The sequence below is a fragment of the Mercenaria mercenaria genome, chromosome 3 (genome assembly GCF_021730395.1).
Source record: "Mercenaria mercenaria strain notata chromosome 3, MADL_Memer_1, whole genome shotgun sequence".
Lineage (NCBI taxonomy): Eukaryota > Metazoa > Mollusca > Bivalvia > Venerida > Veneridae > Mercenaria > Mercenaria mercenaria.
Window position 1 is genome coordinate 52,021,573 of NC_069363.1, and position 18,737 is coordinate 52,040,309.

At 36.9% G+C, this 18,737-nt stretch overlaps 1 protein-coding gene across 1 annotated transcript in view; it reads left to right on the forward strand.

Annotated features, from left to right (window-relative positions):
- The window catches only part of LOC123524777 (hillarin-like), a 29,466-nt gene extending 12,186 nt beyond the window's left edge, over positions 1–17,280 (forward strand). The window contains exons 3-9 of the mRNA XM_045303242.2: positions 5,088–5,309; positions 7,914–8,132; positions 9,225–9,404; positions 10,621–10,703; positions 12,909–13,052; positions 13,979–14,134; positions 14,791–17,280. Coding sequence (XP_045159177.2) covers positions 5,088–5,309; positions 7,914–8,132; positions 9,225–9,404; positions 10,621–10,703; positions 12,909–13,052; positions 13,979–14,134; positions 14,791–16,390 — 2,604 coding nt within the window. The 3' untranslated portion in view covers positions 16,391–17,280. The remainder of the gene's footprint in view (positions 1–5,087; positions 5,310–7,913; positions 8,133–9,224; positions 9,405–10,620; positions 10,704–12,908; positions 13,053–13,978; positions 14,135–14,790) is intronic.
- The last annotated feature ends 1,457 nt before the right edge of the window (positions 17,281–18,737 follow it).

The following is an 18,737-nucleotide window of genomic DNA, read 5'->3' on the forward strand; positions in this document are numbered from 1 at the left end:
CGCACGGCTCGGTAGTCTTAAAAGCCGCGACCAGCGTCATCTTTATATGACAGACGAGTCATTATCGTCGTCATGTCGGCTGATGAAAAGATTGATTGATGATGATTACTAAAAATAGAAAATTTTGTCAAAATTGCATTGTTAAACTCTTATACGCCGTAAAATTTTAAGAGAGTGGTTGTAAACAATGCTACCTTTAAGTTATATATTTTGTTGTTTGTAGCTTTGTGTGTAGATGATTTTTAATTTATAGTCGCTTACACGAATGATAAAACTTTCCACGTTAATATGACAATAAAAGCCTGAATGGACTTCCGTGGCTGAGTCGTTAAAGTCGTTAAAATTTGGATCAGAATCCTAACGACGCAATGGGTTCGAAACCTCGCATGGGGTGTAGAAGTCTTTCACGCATACCTACTGAAAATCCAACTTGCTACACACCTACAGGCATTGAGCAACATTTCGTTCTGATTTCTTAATACAGGGCATCAGACAGACGGACAATCGATAAATACTCTTTTATCGACCTGGCGGCTCACCAACTGGTCTCTGCAGTAACAAGACCCGCCTCTTACTGGACTCGAACCTTCGACCTCCCGGTTGCGGTGCAGGCGCCTCATCCATTAGGCTACGGTCTTGATTATCAGTAATGGCACTTAGTTTTTCTATGTGTTTTAACAATTTTAGGAAATACATCTGATTTTGTCCCATTTATTCACAGCTGCTTTATCGACCATCTTCTATCTAAATACTTCAAAATCCTTAAAACCTGATATACAAATACCATACTTGTTAGCGAATTACCAAGTGCATGTTGAGGTTATGTTTACACGGCCTTTAATAGACCCATCCGAATACAATAACACTCCCCGCTAATCTTTCTGCGTACAAGTTTTCAATTCTCTATTGTATCGTTTCCCCATTGACATCTGTTGAGAGGGGGGAATAGGAAAATATTAAATATTTTATCTTTACACAGAAGTTATAACGTAATACCATTTCGTGTCATTTAAAATGTCTTAGTGCCAATCGAAAAAGGGATGTGAATTGAATGACAACTGATAAGACGATTAAGGCTCATACGAATTTAAAAGATTAACAGAACATATTGAGTGAAAAACTAAAATCAACAATATCTACAATGCAAAAGACTTAGCTCGGGAAGCTGACATTGACGGCTAGTCTAAAGGTCTGCACGCAATGAGCGAGTTCGGCTCACGAACCTGGGTAACTCTGGTAACTATATTAGCCTCATAGAAGAGCTACTTACCCTGCTCCGAGACAGAATTGACTTGTTCCCGGCTTGTCTTGGTCGGGCAAAAATAAGGTAGTTGACCAAGACTGCGACTGTTCAGTTACTTTACAGATGGGAGTGACAGCCTACCCTGCAGTGCCCTAGAGTATCCAGCTTAACGAGAGGAGTGTGTGTATTACTGACACTTACCAAAAAGTTCTCTGTAAGTTACCGGACGAGACCTTGATCCCGTGGTTATAAAAACTGAGATTTTGAACCAGTCTTTATGTACATCCTGACCTATTAGTCCAAGACACAAAGAAGCTTTAGATTGAGTAGGCTTTTCAGTCTCGTCCTGTCATACCACCACCTTCCTTGCAAATTGGATAAATACTGGTTCAGGGGTATTGGGTAGGTTAAAAGACCGCTGTATGACACGGTGAAAAATGGCATTTATCCTGTATCAAAAAGTTATAAGGGCTTTCTTTTTAACAACGTCAAAAAAAAAAAATAGATAAATTAATTTCTAAATTATTCAAGCGGTATTAATGGCGTGTAGAATTTACCGAGATTAGTGTCTGATCTATCAATAATTGACATTCTACACGGTTTACTTGTATAAACTATGGCATTTAAAAGTTATTAATAACTTTATACATCTGATCTGAATCATAAACATGTATATAAGATGTGTAACGTTAAAACCTATAGTCAATATATATAGTCATGCCTGATAAATTTGTAATGCGATTATAGCTGAGCAAGCGAAGATTAAAGTTTTAGCACATAACATAAAGTCATGTTGTTGAATGTCGAGTCTGGTCTCGGGATTAAATGTAATCCAATTAATTCTTTGAACCAAGTAATACACCGACACACTTTTCTTGAAAGCCAACAAGTATGTGTTGAAAATTCTGTGAAAAAGAGTATATTGAACGCCTTCTCATTTATACGGTTTTCCGTTATTTCGCCCCTTCGCCCTGTAGTTTGGCACCTTCGCCCTGTAGTTTGGCAAGGGCGACAATGCGATAGCGCGAAACGATTTGAATGATATATTTTGTAATAATATCTCACTTTTGCATCGTATTTAGCGTTTTCGCATCGAATTTTCGTACTATCTTCCATTCGGTCCATGGGCGATAAAAATATTACGAAAGTACGATAGTTTGATTTCGCAGATCGTGTTTTCGAGTTTTTGTGACCGCCCCACGGTAGTGAGATGTTGATATCGCACTTCGGAATCGTAACATCGTTATTTCACACCTAGATCGAATGGGGAATATTGTGATAGTACCATGTGAAAACGCATGAAACACGATATGGAAAGCGCGAAATCGGTATTGTGTCTTAGCATCGTGTTTTCGCATCGTATCATCGCGCCATAACTCTGGCAAACATTTTTCCATGTCAGAGTAATACCCCCTTTTTACTTAGATTTTCAAGTTAATTCACTCTTTATTTCGGTAGTTATAAATGGAATTGATTCAAATATAAACTGTTGACCTATATCACCACCTACATTGGTGGTATTAATCACTACAGTTATAGCTCTAGTTTCCTCACATATGATCTATATATCATTATTAAGATTCAAGCTCTTGTTATTATACGCCCGAAGGGACGTATTATGTTATGACGTTGGTGTCCATCTGTCCGTCCGTCTGTCCGTTAGCAATTTCGTGTCCGCTCTGTAACTCTTGAACCCCTTGAAGGATTTCAAGGAAACTTTACACAAATGTTCACCACACCGAGACGATGTGCAGAGCGCATGTTTTGGATGTCTCGCTTCAAGGTCAAGGTCACACTTAGGAGTCAAAGGTCATATCAGTCTGTTTCGTGTCCGCTCTGTAACTCTTGAACCCCTTGAAGGATTTCAAAGAAACTTGACATAAATGTTCACCACACCAAGATGACGTGCAGAGCGCATGTTCCGGATGACTTGCTTCAAGGTCAAGGTCACACTTAGGGGTAAGAAGTCATATCAGTTTGTTTCGTGTCCGCTCTGTAACTCTTGAACGGCTGGAAGGATTTCAAAGAAACTTGGAAGAAATGTTCACCACATTGTAACGATGTGCAGAGCGCATGTTCCGGATGACTCGCTTCAAGGTCAAGGTCACACTTAAGGTCAAAGGTCATATATGACTTTGATTTTTGCATATTGCTCTGCATTGCAGTGCTCTTGTTTTTATTTGGCAGATCTCTTTTTTGTACTTACAATATATATTTTTTTAATTACTTCCCTTTTATGTTACTATAAATAGCTTAATTGAAACTTTTTTATTATTGGCCGTAGGGAAAAACCGAGACCACTTTTCTGTGGTACAACATGGATGGTACCTCCAATTTTAAGGTGTATTTTTACATACCTGTACCTGATAAGGATTTTTTTTGTAGACTTTGAATATTTTTTTGTGGACTTAGATTTGTTTTTTGAAGTTTTCCTTTTGTTGTTCCAGTCCTTTGGGGCTACAACAGTCAAGTTCTTAAAATTTTGCTTCCATCCTATGATGTAAGCCTTCGGGCGTATATTGCCCGGGCCGCTTGGCGGCGCTCTTGTGCTAACGTGTAAAGCTCATATTTTCTTTAAAATATCACTTCTCGCACACGTTCATATTGAAATGATGACAGTTATGTTCTTGTGAATTTTAAGAAAAGCAGAAAGAAAGTATATCTAAAACTTAGAAGCCAGATGAATGATGTGCATCTTCCTGTAGTGTTCTAAAGTTGTTTGCGTAATTCATAATATGCATATGCTTTTAGCTTTACAGACAAGAGCTTTTTTTTCCTCTTCATTTTAAGCTACTTGCGTCCCACCTTATTATAACAAGGTTTACATTTGACAAATATTTTCGTGTAAGGATTTTTGTCAGAATGAGAAACAGCAAGTTTTGCACGGTAAATGAGTAAAAACATAAAATCGGTGAAAACTTCAAGTGCCAGGATGATAAACTAACTGGTTCAAAGCTTTTTATAGTGTAACGTTTTTGTGAAAATTTCCGGAACGACATTTAGGTAATAAAATCACAAATTACATCTGAATTATATATAACCCAAATGGCCATCGACAAAAACACGAATGTATAATTTCTGCTGTTACATATAATAATATAAGTGTTGCAATCAGTAACTCGGGGTTGCTACAAAACTTCCGCCATGTAGATTATATTAAGTAATTATGTTATTAAAGTGATTATTTTGATCATGAAACCTTATAGAAAATATAGAATACACACACGACCTTTTAAAAGCACATCATAATACCGTTAGGTCATCTAATAATACTGTAGCGCATACAACTTCTATATTTGATTGAAGTGTACTATTGTGTCCAAGAGAGGTTTTTTACAAAATGTCTGAGCCTGTAATTCAGTCAGAAATGTATACTACAAAATTTTATCAGAGTCGAATCCGCAGAAAATGATCTAAAACTGTAATTTACCATTGAAAGTGTGCGTTGTGAGCAATGTGGATACATTTAAACAGCCGCCGAAAATGAAAGACTTCCCAATATAAGAAAGTGGTAAAAATGAAATTACCTATAAATATTGATGACAATAAAGAGAAACTTGAACGGTTTGCATAATTTCTACAGGGTATGAAAGGCATAGACAGTCTTCACGCACTATACATACGCCTAGTCTGATTCATACCCTAATAAAAGAAGTAACCTTATACTCTTCACCTCCCTCCCTCTCTCTCCCCCCCCCCCCCCCCCCCCCCCCCCCCCCCCCCCAACAACAACAACAAAAAAAAAACACAATGTTACAGGATACATTACGTTCAAAAAGGTTCCGCAGTATAAGTCGTATCATGTCATGATTAACAGAGTACATGTATGTTTTAATATTTTCAGTACAAGAAGAAACTTGTCGAAGCTCAGGTTCAGCTTGAACATGTCCATCGGGAAGAGGAAGACAAACTGCTCAAGAATTTCCAGATGGAGAGAGAGAAAGAGAAGAGAAAACTGACAGATGAGTTGAACAAAGAATGGGAGGTGAAACTGAAAGAACTCACAGATATGTTTGAAAAAGATATGTCCAAGAAAAAGAAGAAGATGGATGACAGAGAGAAAAAGGTAAAGAGAAAAGCTATGATAATGAGCCGCACCATGAGAAAAACAACATAGTGCATTTGCGACCAGCATGGATCCAGACCAGCCTGCACATCCGCGCAGTCTGGTCAGGATCCATGCTTTTTGCTTTCAAAGCCTATTGCAATTAGAGAAACCGTTAGCAAACAGCATGGATCCTGACCAGACTGCGCGGATGCGCAGGCTGGTCTGGATCCATGCTGGTCGCAAATGCACTATGTTGGTTTTCTCATGGTGCGGCTCAATTATGAATTCTATGAAACATCAACTGTTAAGAGTGGTGTATATATTAATACCCGTCTATTGAATAAGAATGAAAACTGAAAATCTGTAAGCGGATAGCAAGGTTTACAAATCCTTGGAATCAATTATAGCTTTTTGGGGTCACAGATTATAGAATACTGTAACACTGCCTGTGTTAGATTGACAGCTGTCGGGAGGGGTGTTCATTATGTGTGTCATTCATACTTGAAACATTTAAATACATCTCGATCTGATCGAGGCTGGTAAATATGTTCTCGCACAACAAGTTATGTAACTGCCTTCTATAATATATGTAGATTTTCTATATAGAAAACAGAATATAAACATCTGTTGACAATGAATAAAATCTTTATCCTTTCAATAATGTAGAACAGGTAACCGATAACAGCTTTTACATCCTCTTAGAATATAGACAATTAAAATTACAAGTAAATATTATTGCTATGTCAACCAGACCCTGGGGGAAATATACACATTATTTCTGTGTAGACTAGACGTCGTTAACATTGTGCTTTAGATGCAATACAATACAATATCATTTTTTGAAAAATGTAAGATCTAAGAAATAAGTTTCCATAAATATTGATACACTTCTAGAATTCTAATCCTTTGAGGTCACTGCATGGTAAATAGAATATTAATATGATAAAGATATCCCGGCATGCTCAGCCCTGCTATCACACCCTTATGACATTTGACATTGAAAAACAATGTTAACTCTAGCAAATAAATATGATCATTGAGTTACGTGATGTTGAATTAAAATTTGTATATCTAGGTGCAGCTTTGAATTTTTAAGGCATATATGTATATATAATATGTCAACAGTATTGGCTTTCATTGAGACAGGACACAGAAAAAAATATCTGGGACATAGACGGAGACATTCCATTTAACGAGAGTATTAAAGAAGCTTGTAAATAAAGTAGTCAAAAGATACTTCAGTAATTGCTCGAGCCGAGACTGTCGCCAATGCTTGACATGATAGCACGCACAGAAACAAAATTGCAGTGTTTATTTAATAATTGATTTGAAAAAAATAGGATTTGTGTTGTGACGTTAAAAGGGACCGGTCGTTGAACAACTTCGGTTTGTTTTCATAGGTTTTTAGATGAGTCTGTAGGGTGGGGTTCCTTCTTCAGTTTTACAACTAAATACACGTTTAGATGGTTTATAAGTAAACAATTTATTATCGATCTACAACAGGTCAAATTTCAGCCGGACAATCGTTTGGTCGATAAGGAACATATACGCAACTGCGTAATTTGAACCCGGTAATAGTTTTGCATGGTTTATAAATACCGGGAGATGTTTTATGATACTTGCATAACTGCATAAAAACACTACCAAATGGTTCTTTTCGACATGATGGCTCACAATGTGACATTAACTATAGAGAAAATCTCCTGTCTGGCACCTTAACAATGTCTTTGTCAGGTTAACAGTGTCAATATTTACATTTGATATATACTGGTTTTTAATATTCAAACATCGTTAAATACGGCTCAAGGGCGTTGTTCTCCAAAGTATATATAGTTTTTACGACAAATTTGAATTTGATGTATTTGTACAAACTGTTTTGATGTTTCGATTTTGTCAGTTTTATGTCTAAAGTATGTCCTTAAAAGAAGTGTCCATATTTTTTTTTTATCTTTTTTAACTGCATCGTTTTTGTTTTCAGTAGCACAAATAACAGGTTAATGGTACAGTTAGGTATAAACAAGGGGCACTGTGTTTCGCTTTATTTGCAAAATTCCCACTGTAAGCACAATTTTCAGGAATTTATGGCTGTTATATCAATGTTAAGTAGTTCTCTGTGTTTACCCTTGAAATCAGTAGCGTTTCAGACCATGCGAATAAATCATCTTTCACTTTAGGCCTACAAGGAATTCAGAAAAAAAAATCACTTTGAATACCCATCTGCTAGAGGTTTGTCATAACTGATCAAAAATTGACTTAGACAAACTATTGTCCACTATCATCATCCGCATTGGAGTCATTAATGTGCGCTATTTCACTATTCAGCATCAAACTATTCGAGCACTCTGTCTCTTGTGACAGCTCTTGTTGATATAAGGGAAGCGAGCCGAAATTATTACATGTTTCTTAAATGACTGAGGTTTCAATTTTAGGTTACCAGAATGTAGGCCCTATCCTCGTTGGATTATAGAGTGGGCGTCTGGTTTGCTGGATCTGCTTTTGATCTAGGACATACGCGTCAGACAATAGCTATCACCCCAGTCTCGTTTTTTCCCCAGTGGATTAGTACTTTCAGGACTTCAGTCCTTCGAATGATTGGTTAAAATTTGTGAACCTCTATTGCAGATGATGACGATACAGTTTGAAACCCAGAAGAAAGAGTTAGAGAAATCATTGACAGTGAAGAAAGAGAAAAAGAAGGAATCCATGACGTTGAGATTGAAGCAGAAAGAACAAAATATGACGTCATCACTCGTGACGAAACAGAGCGAACAGATGTTGGATCTTCTGGCACAGAAAAAAGAGGAACTGAGAAAAGATCTGGAAAAGGAATTGGAAGCTCAAGTATGATGTTAAAAACAATAAAAGATATTGAGTGTGTTGCATGACGTCGTATATGACGTTGACTTCCAATGACTTATATGACCAATTTATACCTCAACTGTAAAAGAAGTTAATGCAATTTAGACTTACTTTATAATACTAATTAATCAAATGAACTTTTCCTTTTGTTTAACAAAACAGTGTATCAAATAAAAACACGTTTTTTTTGCAATTCATTGGTTGACAAGAAATTGGACAAAAACTTTACGAGGTATGTTAAACGGTGCTTTGTTAAGTTATATCGACAGATTTTGTTGCATTTGATGCTTTAGATGTTATTTAATATCCATGGTGATGATCCGATAGAATTATAATTTATATTAAAATTGGTGTCAAACTGATACTCAGCTGAATGATATACTGATAGCTTCCAGCAAAAAAATAAATTGAATTTCAAAATAAAATAGAAAATCTTTAGAATCAGAAGCAACGTATCGAAGCCCCCTCGGCCCCGCCATTGTCTGCGCTACTGCCAATGTCGTCTGTCATTGTGGTCGTACTGCCAGTGTGCTTTGTTTATATATCAATGCTAGTTAGTTACAAGGGCTGCCTCAAAAGCTCAATAGCAGGTTGTCTGCTTCGAGTGCCAGAGGTCGAGTGTTCAGACCTTGGCCGCGTCATACAAAAGACGCAAAATCAGTAATGATAGCTCCCTTGCTTTTCACTCAGTATTTAAATGGTTGTACCAGGAGGTAAAATAAACCCAGATAAGTATCTGTTACTGGATTTCTAGTCTGTCGAACAAGAGCTTTGTAGCTTATGTTTTCTATTGATTATATATTGCACTCGCCCCGGCGTCGGCGTCGCTGTTGGTTAAAGTTTTTGATAAAGTCAAATACCTCTGTTGCTATCAAAGCTTTTGACTTGAAACTTAAAATAGTTATTGACTATCAAATTCTATTAAAGTTTAGCTTTACCTTTACCTTTACCTCTAAGTGATTTGGAACATAAGAAAAGAAACGTGTTGTAAGTTAGAAACCAGCATTTACGCTTCAACATATAACTATAATTACACGTTTACAAGTCTGACTGTGATTTGCCATTCTCTTCTAGCCGCCCACAATGGTTGATCCACAGAATGAAGAAGTTGTGAAAGAGATTATCGAGACAATGGAGGTGTTAGAACAAACAAAGAAGACCGAGCTGCCTGCTCCACACCCTCCTGCCTGCAGGAAAAACGAAATTTATACAGATCCTAATGTGTTCGATGCCCTAGATGATAAAGTTATTCAGGTAAAAATATTTGACCCATTTAAAGACGGAACACTAATGTATCAATTATACAGCTGGAACAACCTGACGTGTCCGGTTGTAATGACACAGGATACTGCACTTTTAATATTTTATCCATTTAACAAAAATTGAAAATCGTTTGAAATACAGCTTGAGCAAACTTCTATGCCTGTTATACATAGTTCGCATACGCATCAGACGATCATATTATATTGGTACATTTATTTCTAATATTTCTGTTAATTAGTTTGTAGCTATGTCGACTATATCTGGTGCACGCGAATATTCACTGCGTCCTGACGACTTATCCAGGTCTCTGTTTGATATTGTAGAAACCAGCCATCTAAACATCTGCACAAGGAATGCATTGATTCTTCGTACTATTGGTTTGATTATTATATAGTAGACGTCTTCCTTCTGTTGAAAAAAAATAAACGCTCCTTCAACCATACATAAAATTAATGTTTCTTTATGTATACAGGTGTTATTCTAGCCTTTTGTATAAAAATAGCGGTTTCTCGTTATTACATGAACACCCTTTGCTGTCATGTCAAGTCGTCCAACCTATATTGGCAACTTCCAGCTCCAGGCACATTCAGAAATACTTCTTTTTGCTAACATCATTAATGTGAAATACTGGGCGCTTTAATTGCAAACTAATGATGGAACACATTTTATGGGGTCATCATGTTTTATAAGATATCACAAAATTTTATAATTTATTATATTATTTATAACAAATTTTGTTCGGTTTATGTTACCGTACTTCCTGGAATATCCGTTCCTAGTACGAGCTGTTTCGGCCCACTTGTGACAAGGGTACACTATTGATCGGACCACGAAATATCAAAACACATACATCTTAATTCAACTTGATCTTTTATCTATGAATATGGATAGAAAATACATAATTTCCATTAATTTTACATCACATTTAATTCGTGTTTAACGTAGAAGAAGGTACTAAGATATTTATTTACATTTTGTTAGATTTTAATACATTACCAAAATTATCAAAATATAGGCTTTTTGGAAAATATAAACCTGCGGATTAAGGTCACAGGGCAGTTTTAGTTTTGCGCTCCATGGTGACCTATTGCGAACGCTCTTCGTTCGTCCGTTGTTCGTCCGTCATCCGTCAACAATATTCCGGATGTTGCCATAAAAATTATGTTTAACTTGTTTCAGTTTGGTCTTTTTTTACATCTATTTGCAGGTAGCCCAGAATGAGCAAATGACCTATACTGACCTCGTACACGAACTGACGGACGGTCTGCTGACAGACTTGGAAAAGGTCAGGTAAGTCAATTAAAGCCGTTGCAACAAAAGCTGATTTGGATATTTATCAACTTAGAAGTTCTAAAAAATATATCAACATTTATTCTTTGAACACAATGTTTGCTACAGGATTGCGTTTAACCTTTACCTTGCTAAATTTCTAAAATGGACTGGTCAATCATTTTTGGCCAGTACCGTTTATCATTTGGAAGGGGTGTTCAATGAAAATATACTGACTGAAATACGAACAGTGCAGACCATGATAAGCCTGATATTGGTCTGCACTAGTCGCAAAGGCAGAATCATTTGCCGCCAGCAGGTTAAAGGTTAAATACATGACATTGTTCTTCAAATCTATGATGGAAACAGTTACTGAACCAGTCCCATAATTTTGCACCTTAAGAATCAGTTAATCCACATACAAACCTTGTGACCATTTATCGTCTTGACCACTTGCTCGGAGAGAAAGAAATAAAAAATATTTACGCACTTGGGAGGGAAATATTTTGAATGTTTCTAACCTGTTTGCATTTGTGGTTGAAAGCAACAAAACAAATAACAAGGACAATATATATACACATTTAGATTACACGAAAACCAAGACAAGCTGTAGCTTTTTATACAGATGTTTATTCGGTAGTTCATTTAATTACAAAAGATACAAAGGAAACACTTAACATAACAATACAGTATAATAGATAACAACATTTTCTCCCGCAAAAAAACCTCTACATGAATGCAAAAAGCATATACCATTGAGTGTATATATATATAACAAAAAGCCATTTGATCCGGTTTGATAAAACATCAATTTGAATGACTAAAATGCATAGCTATACACGTCTTTTTCCTACTTTCATGCAACATTAATTTGTCAAACACACTGAAGTGAGCCTTTTTGTTACCTACGTAATAAAATAAACCACATAATCGATTGTAAATGTTACAACTGGTATTTGATCAACAAAAACACTGAAATTAAGTGAACCAGAGATGTGTTTTCTTTGTGATGCACATATGTATGCTATCAGTAGGTGATGAGGTTTGATAAATAAAGTTGTGACAGAATCCTAAGTGTTTTTTTTTTCAATTTAAATTCGAGAAAGTAAAGTAATAAATTTTTCGAACCAACCTGACCGTGTTTCCAACAGGTCTTCTTCAGTAGGACAGTCGTGGTCGTCCGTCCATCCGATTTCTGTCTTATATAGTATATATGCACGTTGAATTGTTTTACTATCTACAATAAAGATAATGTCACTAGATGTACTTATTACAAAATTCGACAATACCCAGAAATGTGGGTAGGACCTAATTCGTTAAAAGGGACCATATCATTGAATTCCAAAATTTAGATTTTTAACTTAATGAAATATGATTGTTCTGTATCAATGGTATCTTTGCATGTATTTGGGTTTCTAGAAAAACCTTCAAACAAATAGCTTTTTTTCTTCAAATAGACATGTAGGTAATTAAATTATATAATTTCATATGTATTATAGTAATAATATAAGACTCGTAGAAATAATTACCGTAATTAACATCTCAATATCAAAGATGATTTACTTCCTACAGTGACATTTAATAAGTTATATAATACAGTGTGAGTTTTCCATTAGATTTGCAGCCTATAAATATTCGTAAAATCGATTAGATTGTCGTGCAGTGCCATTTATCACTTAAACTAGCAATTATTTACGTACAAAACGATGCATTAAATACGAGGCAAATTGATATATCATGCATATCTTTATACCACATTCCTAGGGTAAAAATTTGAAGCCGTTTTGTCATTAATATAACAACTATGTTGTTATATATTTGAAAAATATCAGTTCGGGGAAAGGCTAAGTAAAAGCAATAAACTATCTTACGTTTAACCCTGACGTCACGGGTTCGAATACACACGTGACCATACCACCTCGTATGGCATTAATTACGTCAGTGCTCTCTATCTCGACGTCCGGATGTCTTCGGAACCAAGCTTGAATTGTCAGCATTTCTAAAACAGAGTCATGCTACGTATACCGTATTTTTACATTCATCGAAAATAACAGCTTTCTTTGATTCTCTGTTTACTGGTTTTTGTTTGGCTAAATGGAACAATTTTAAATTTCCTGTTCGGTATGTGATATGAGGACATGGAAATGGGCCCCGCTGTACTCTGTATGCGTTAGAGGAATTCGCTGGGGTTTCCTTTGTTCAGTTTATGTACTTATCTTGTTTCAGGGCGATATTTCGTTGGATCACGGTAAAAGATTTGAACGTGATGGACTTTATGGAATCCACTGACGCCGACACTCCTCTCGGTTTGCTGAGAGGTATAAAGTACGGCACAGAGACGTACCATGTCCTGTTTATGAGGCTTTGCAGGTAATTTGTAAACGGTCATTAGATTTATAATTCTTTTCGGTTTGCCGTGATATATCAAATAAATTGCAATATTATTTGCAGGTAATAAGATACCCGGATGAATGAAACTTGTATAGGGAACTTAAATAATGAGAAGCGATAATGCCACCGTGAAAATTACTTGATATAATGCGTATTTGGATTGTATTGCCATAAATATTCGAATGCCAGAAAATGAAAACTTACGTCGGTATTCAAAGTTCTGAGTATCAGTTACTTTAGATGTCATTAGCGTATTTTATTTGAATGGCTATAATTGCAGTAATAAGAAACTGAACGCTGGAATATAGAAGGATCATATGATTTCTTTGTTATATACAGGTGTACGGTATTAAATGAAAATCGTCGATCGTTATTAAATGCAACAATTTGTATTGCGCAAAACATTTTTTTGCCATTTTATCCGGTTTTAAATTGCTTGCGCCATGAGATTACTCTATGTATTTTGCCTTTGATAACTCGACAGAAATATAATTATTAGAGATCTTTTCATGCGAATGGCTCGGCAATTACTGGGGCTAAATACAATACGACATCTTCTCCAACCGTCTTTTAAGGCAAGAGATATATGTTAAACCATAAATAAAGTCAAAGCTATTTTTAAAATTCAGCTTTAAAAGGTTATAACGTCAAATGTTATATGACTAAAATACTGCTGAAAAGTACAGTCATGTGATAAATATTTACGACTGCAGAATGCAAAAGGTTCATATGGTATAATTTAGATTTCTCTCATATATATCTTCATGCAGGGAAGCGGAAAGTATTCGTGATACTAGAAGCAAACAAGTTTTGACATTTTATGAAATACAATACAACATCTGCTACAAGAAGAATCTTTGATGTCGCATTTCCATTTCTAATATTTACATTGCTGACTTTTCCAGTTACGCCGGTCTGCACTGTGTGGAAATCAAGGGCCATTCAAAAAGTGTTGGATATGAACCAGGAATGAAGATTCAGCCCGAGATGTTCCAAAATACGTGGAACGCTGTGCTGATTGACGGAGACTGGAGGTTGGTGCAGTGTAATTGGGGTGCTAGGTAAGTTTTCTGAATACTCCAGCAATGAAAATATGCTTAGATATATACGATGAAGTCTTGCAATTTCTGTACGTATAGGTATTCTTAGTAAAATCGTAACGGTGCCTCCGTGGCCGAGTGGTTAAAGTTGATGACTTCAAATCACTTGCCCCTCACCGATGTGGACTCGAACCTCACTCGAAGTGTTGCATTCTTCATGCGAGGAAGCCATCCAGCTGGCTTACGGAAAGTGGTGACTCTACCCAGAGACTTAGCTTGGCTCTACCTCTACCATAAAAGCTGGAAAATCGCCATATGACATAATATTGTGTCGGTGCTACGTTAAACACAACGAATAACAAAATAAAAGAATCATAACATTTGTAGGCGTTTTAAGTCACACCAACTTCCAAGGCAGCATTGCCAACGAAAGCACCCCAAAAACGGAACATTGTTTTAGTTACCTATCGGCACCAGGGTAGAACAGATAGTATTTTGCAAGTTAGCTGGATGCCTAACATTTAAATTGAAACTTACCGTCAAACATTGTTATGCTTGCCTGTCACAACTTTGATAAATTTCGATTTACGTGACCTCTCTAACGCAAAAGGATACGACTTAATACTTATGACTTGATGTCTGGATGAAGGAATAATAATTGTTTTCTCTTATTTCAGGCATTTAGTACTTAACAAAGATCGAAAGAGAGGTGGTTCGTCTAAGAACAAAGAGAATGGGGTTAAAGAAAACGACTCTGATAAGAAAGATGACAAATCTTCAAAAGCCAAGGACAAAATCCGTTACCAGTACGATGAGCATTACTTTTTGACCGACCCTGACCAGTTTATTCAAGAATTCTGGCCAAAAGAGAGCGAGTGGCAGTTACTTGAGGCGCCAATTGCCCTCGAGGAGTTTGAAGCACTTCCGTTTGTCCGATCCGTGTTCTTCCACTTTGGGATGAGATTTGATCGAACCATGCCTTCTGTAATCGAGACAAACGAACGCGGAGGAGCAGATATCCGAATTAAGATTCCAGAAAAGTTCGAAAATGACTTAGTATTTTATTATCAATTACGTTTCGGTGACGCGGAGCGAAGGCTAGAGGCAACGTACCGCGGAGCAGCCTTAGAGAGATTCGTATTTCAGACTACCTTGGATAATACGGCAATGTTTAGTATTCATGTGCCAACGACAGGAGAATACTACTTCGAAATATTTGCCAACAAAATCGACGAAAGCAATAAAATTGGTGGTAGTTTGGATGACACTATTTCGCCGTTCAGGCTTAAATGCGCATGTAAATTCAAAATCAGGTGCAAATCTTTGAAAGGCAAAATGCATCCATTACCAGATTGTGCTGCAGGTGAATGGGGTCCAAAGAAAGCTGCCCGCCATTTTGGATTACAACCGATCTATATTGACCATTCTGACACGTCATCTGATACCGGAAGTACGTCAAGTAATGATTCACCGGAAAATCCCAAGGCAGGAATTTTGAATGTGGAAGATTCCGTTACGTTAAAGTTCCGAATGCCGTTGCCGCTACTGTTCGTTGTAAAACTCAAAATCAACAATGTGGAACAAAAGCCCTTGGATGCATTCGTTTACCATACAGTAGATAATAACATTCTCACGGTAACAGCGACCATGCCGCAACTTGGACAATATGGCCTTGACATTTACGCCAAGCCGAAAACTTCAGAGGCCAAAACGCTCTCTCACGCCTGCAAATACCTCCTTAACGCTGTAAAGGTCTCGAACCCCGTAGAACTGCCGAAAATTAATCGCTCATTTGCGCGTAAAGGAACCGTAGGGCCTTCGTCATCATTTGATGAAATGGGAATCCGACTGAAGTCCCACTTAGATCCTCAAATCACGATGGAAGAGAAGGATTCCGAAACTCAGATCGAAATCGAAGTCCCGGAAGATATCGAAATTTCACATCATCTCCTCCGGGAACCAGATGAAGATTGTAAAGAATTTGTTAAAATGGTGAGAAACGGAACCCACGTGAAATATAATGTGAATCTCGGAAAGCACGGGAACTATTTGTTCTGTATCTATGCGCGGCGTTCAAAGAGTAACGATAGTTCAATGGCTAATGTTTTCAACTATGTGATTGCGCACAAGAAAAAGAACCCATTATTCGCCTCCCAGCAGAGTAATGGCTCTGAACAGCCCCAAGTTGTGTTCGAAGAGAAGAAATCGCATGGTCTTCTGAGGAAATCCATCTTTGGGTCTAAAAAGAAAGACAAAGATAAGGAAAAGAAAAAGTAAATCTCAAAAAGCTGAACTTGGACATTCGTACATAGGCTCATATAAAAATCAGGAGGGTAGAATATTGTTCATTTCGTTATTTTTTTACAGAAAGAAGTTGTTTTTTTCTTGTGTTCAAGGAATATCCATTTTTACTTTCCATACAGTACATTGATGCGTTCGTATTCTCCATGTTTATTGTTAGACTAATGGCAAATCTTACATCAGATTAAGTATTATAAGTTAACGATGCCGGGAAGGCTCGACAGTTTTTGGCACCGTACATAAACGGTTATGATATAGAAACATATCCAAAAAACTTCTATTCTTTCTAATGCATATATCACAGATTTATTATAGTTCTCTTAGGGAAAAAATGTGTTCTTATTTTGCAGACTGCTTTTTATGTGTGAATTTAATGCTTCTTTCCTAATATATTTCGCCCCACTTTGTTAAACCGCTAACAAATCCATTCATTACTAAAAAAAGAATTACAAACACCGAGGGCTTGGTGCGAAACTATTTTAACTCCTTAATTTCATACGAGTTACAACCGATTCACACTAAGCCCTTGAAATGCTGCGTGAATGTTGCTTTGTCTTGATACAAATACATGTATAGTATATAAAATATATGCAAATGAATATGCATATATTCCAACAGCTGTGTTGCATTTTGTTTTGTGTATTGTTTATAGTGACAGAGTGGTTGTTTTGTAAATATTTGCTTGTCATTTTCGTTGAAAATATGTGATCATTGAGGAATGAAAGTTTATAAGGTACCAGAGTTTCTGTCCACTGGTGCAAAACAAACAGAGAGTGAAAGGTACATTTACAGTCCTGTGTGTTAATGATATTAGATATTAATATGATATTTTGTAAGTTATAATCAAAATATAATTTATATTTTCATATCTTGTGGCTTCTGATTTTTATTCCTTCATGCCTCAACCTATTCCGGAGGAGACCTCCGTAGCCTTGTGGTTAAAGTCGCTGACTTCAAATCACTTGCCCTTCACCGACGTGGGTTCGAGCCGCATTTGGGGCCTTGGAATCTTCATTATGAGGAAGCCATCCAGCTGGCGTGCGGACGGTCCCGTTTCCAGATAACACATGCGTTTAATATATTTACAAGGTAAAATTTCCTCGAACAACTAATATAAAGCTGATAACCCTAATTAGAGGGTAATGTCACACGTGCTCGGCGCGTTGCAAGGTCCGAACCCAACTCCCCACCCTCCAACCCCGCCTCTACAATCCTACAATCTTCTGCTGTCAACTGATCCAGTCACATGTAAATACCATTATTATATAAAGCAACAGTTTCATGATAAATTGAAATTTATCGGAAAGAAAAGAATGTCGGAAAGTTGTGGTAATGTCAGTCTAGATCGTTAGAAGAGGAACTTCAATCTACCCAAGCATTGTAAACTAAAATGCAATAAAAGCAAACGGATCAAAGGAAATTACAAAGTCTGAACTCGATAATTCCTAGTAAATTTCGCGAATATCAAACCTCGCGAACATACTCAAAACTTCAAATTCGCGAAATTTTGACCCAGCGAAAAAATGTGCTTTTACAGTAGTAGTCCCTGAAAGAGAACAATCGCCCCCGTAATAATGATGCTACAGAAATTCCGATTGGCCTGTACATACACAAGAGCTACCAGAAGTCACAGCGAGCTCGACTATGATGGTAGCGAATGTCCTCATTGACATAATTTGCTTTTGAATTATCCGTTATGGGGTCGTAATACGTTTGCGCTTTGCCACGGAACATGCATGTGAAAAATGGTGTGTTAACAGAACGCGAGTTCGAGAATCACCACTTGAAAAAAACCCACAGCAGTCTGATGCTTGAACGAGTGTTTTCCTTTGAGTAGAAGCTGTCGACCGAACGATCCATACTGATCTTGTATTGCGTTGTATGCACAGTCCTCTGTCACGCGCCCTAAAATATGTGGGAGGTGGCTAATTGTGCTGAACGACAGGGAGGGTATGGAAGGGGAGTTCCGTCTCGTAAAGATGTAACATAAACGGAGCTTCTTCCTTTTTAAAAGAACAAAACCTATACTGGCACCCAGTTACTATGTTTATTAAAAAATAGCCGTCGACACTGTACCCACAAGTTCTCCCCACATTGATCAATCTACCACAATATATTCGGGTAAACAAAATAACCAAATGGGATTACACAAATTGATGACACGGTAGCGGAGTGGTGAGATATCTGGCTATTGTTTTCGAATTAAGTTCAGTACCAAGGTTTCATGATGTCACATTATTTTACGTAGTTTTTGTTATATTTCTTCCTGAAAATACTGCTATGCGGGCGACATTAGGAATTTATATTTACTAGGGATGGCAAC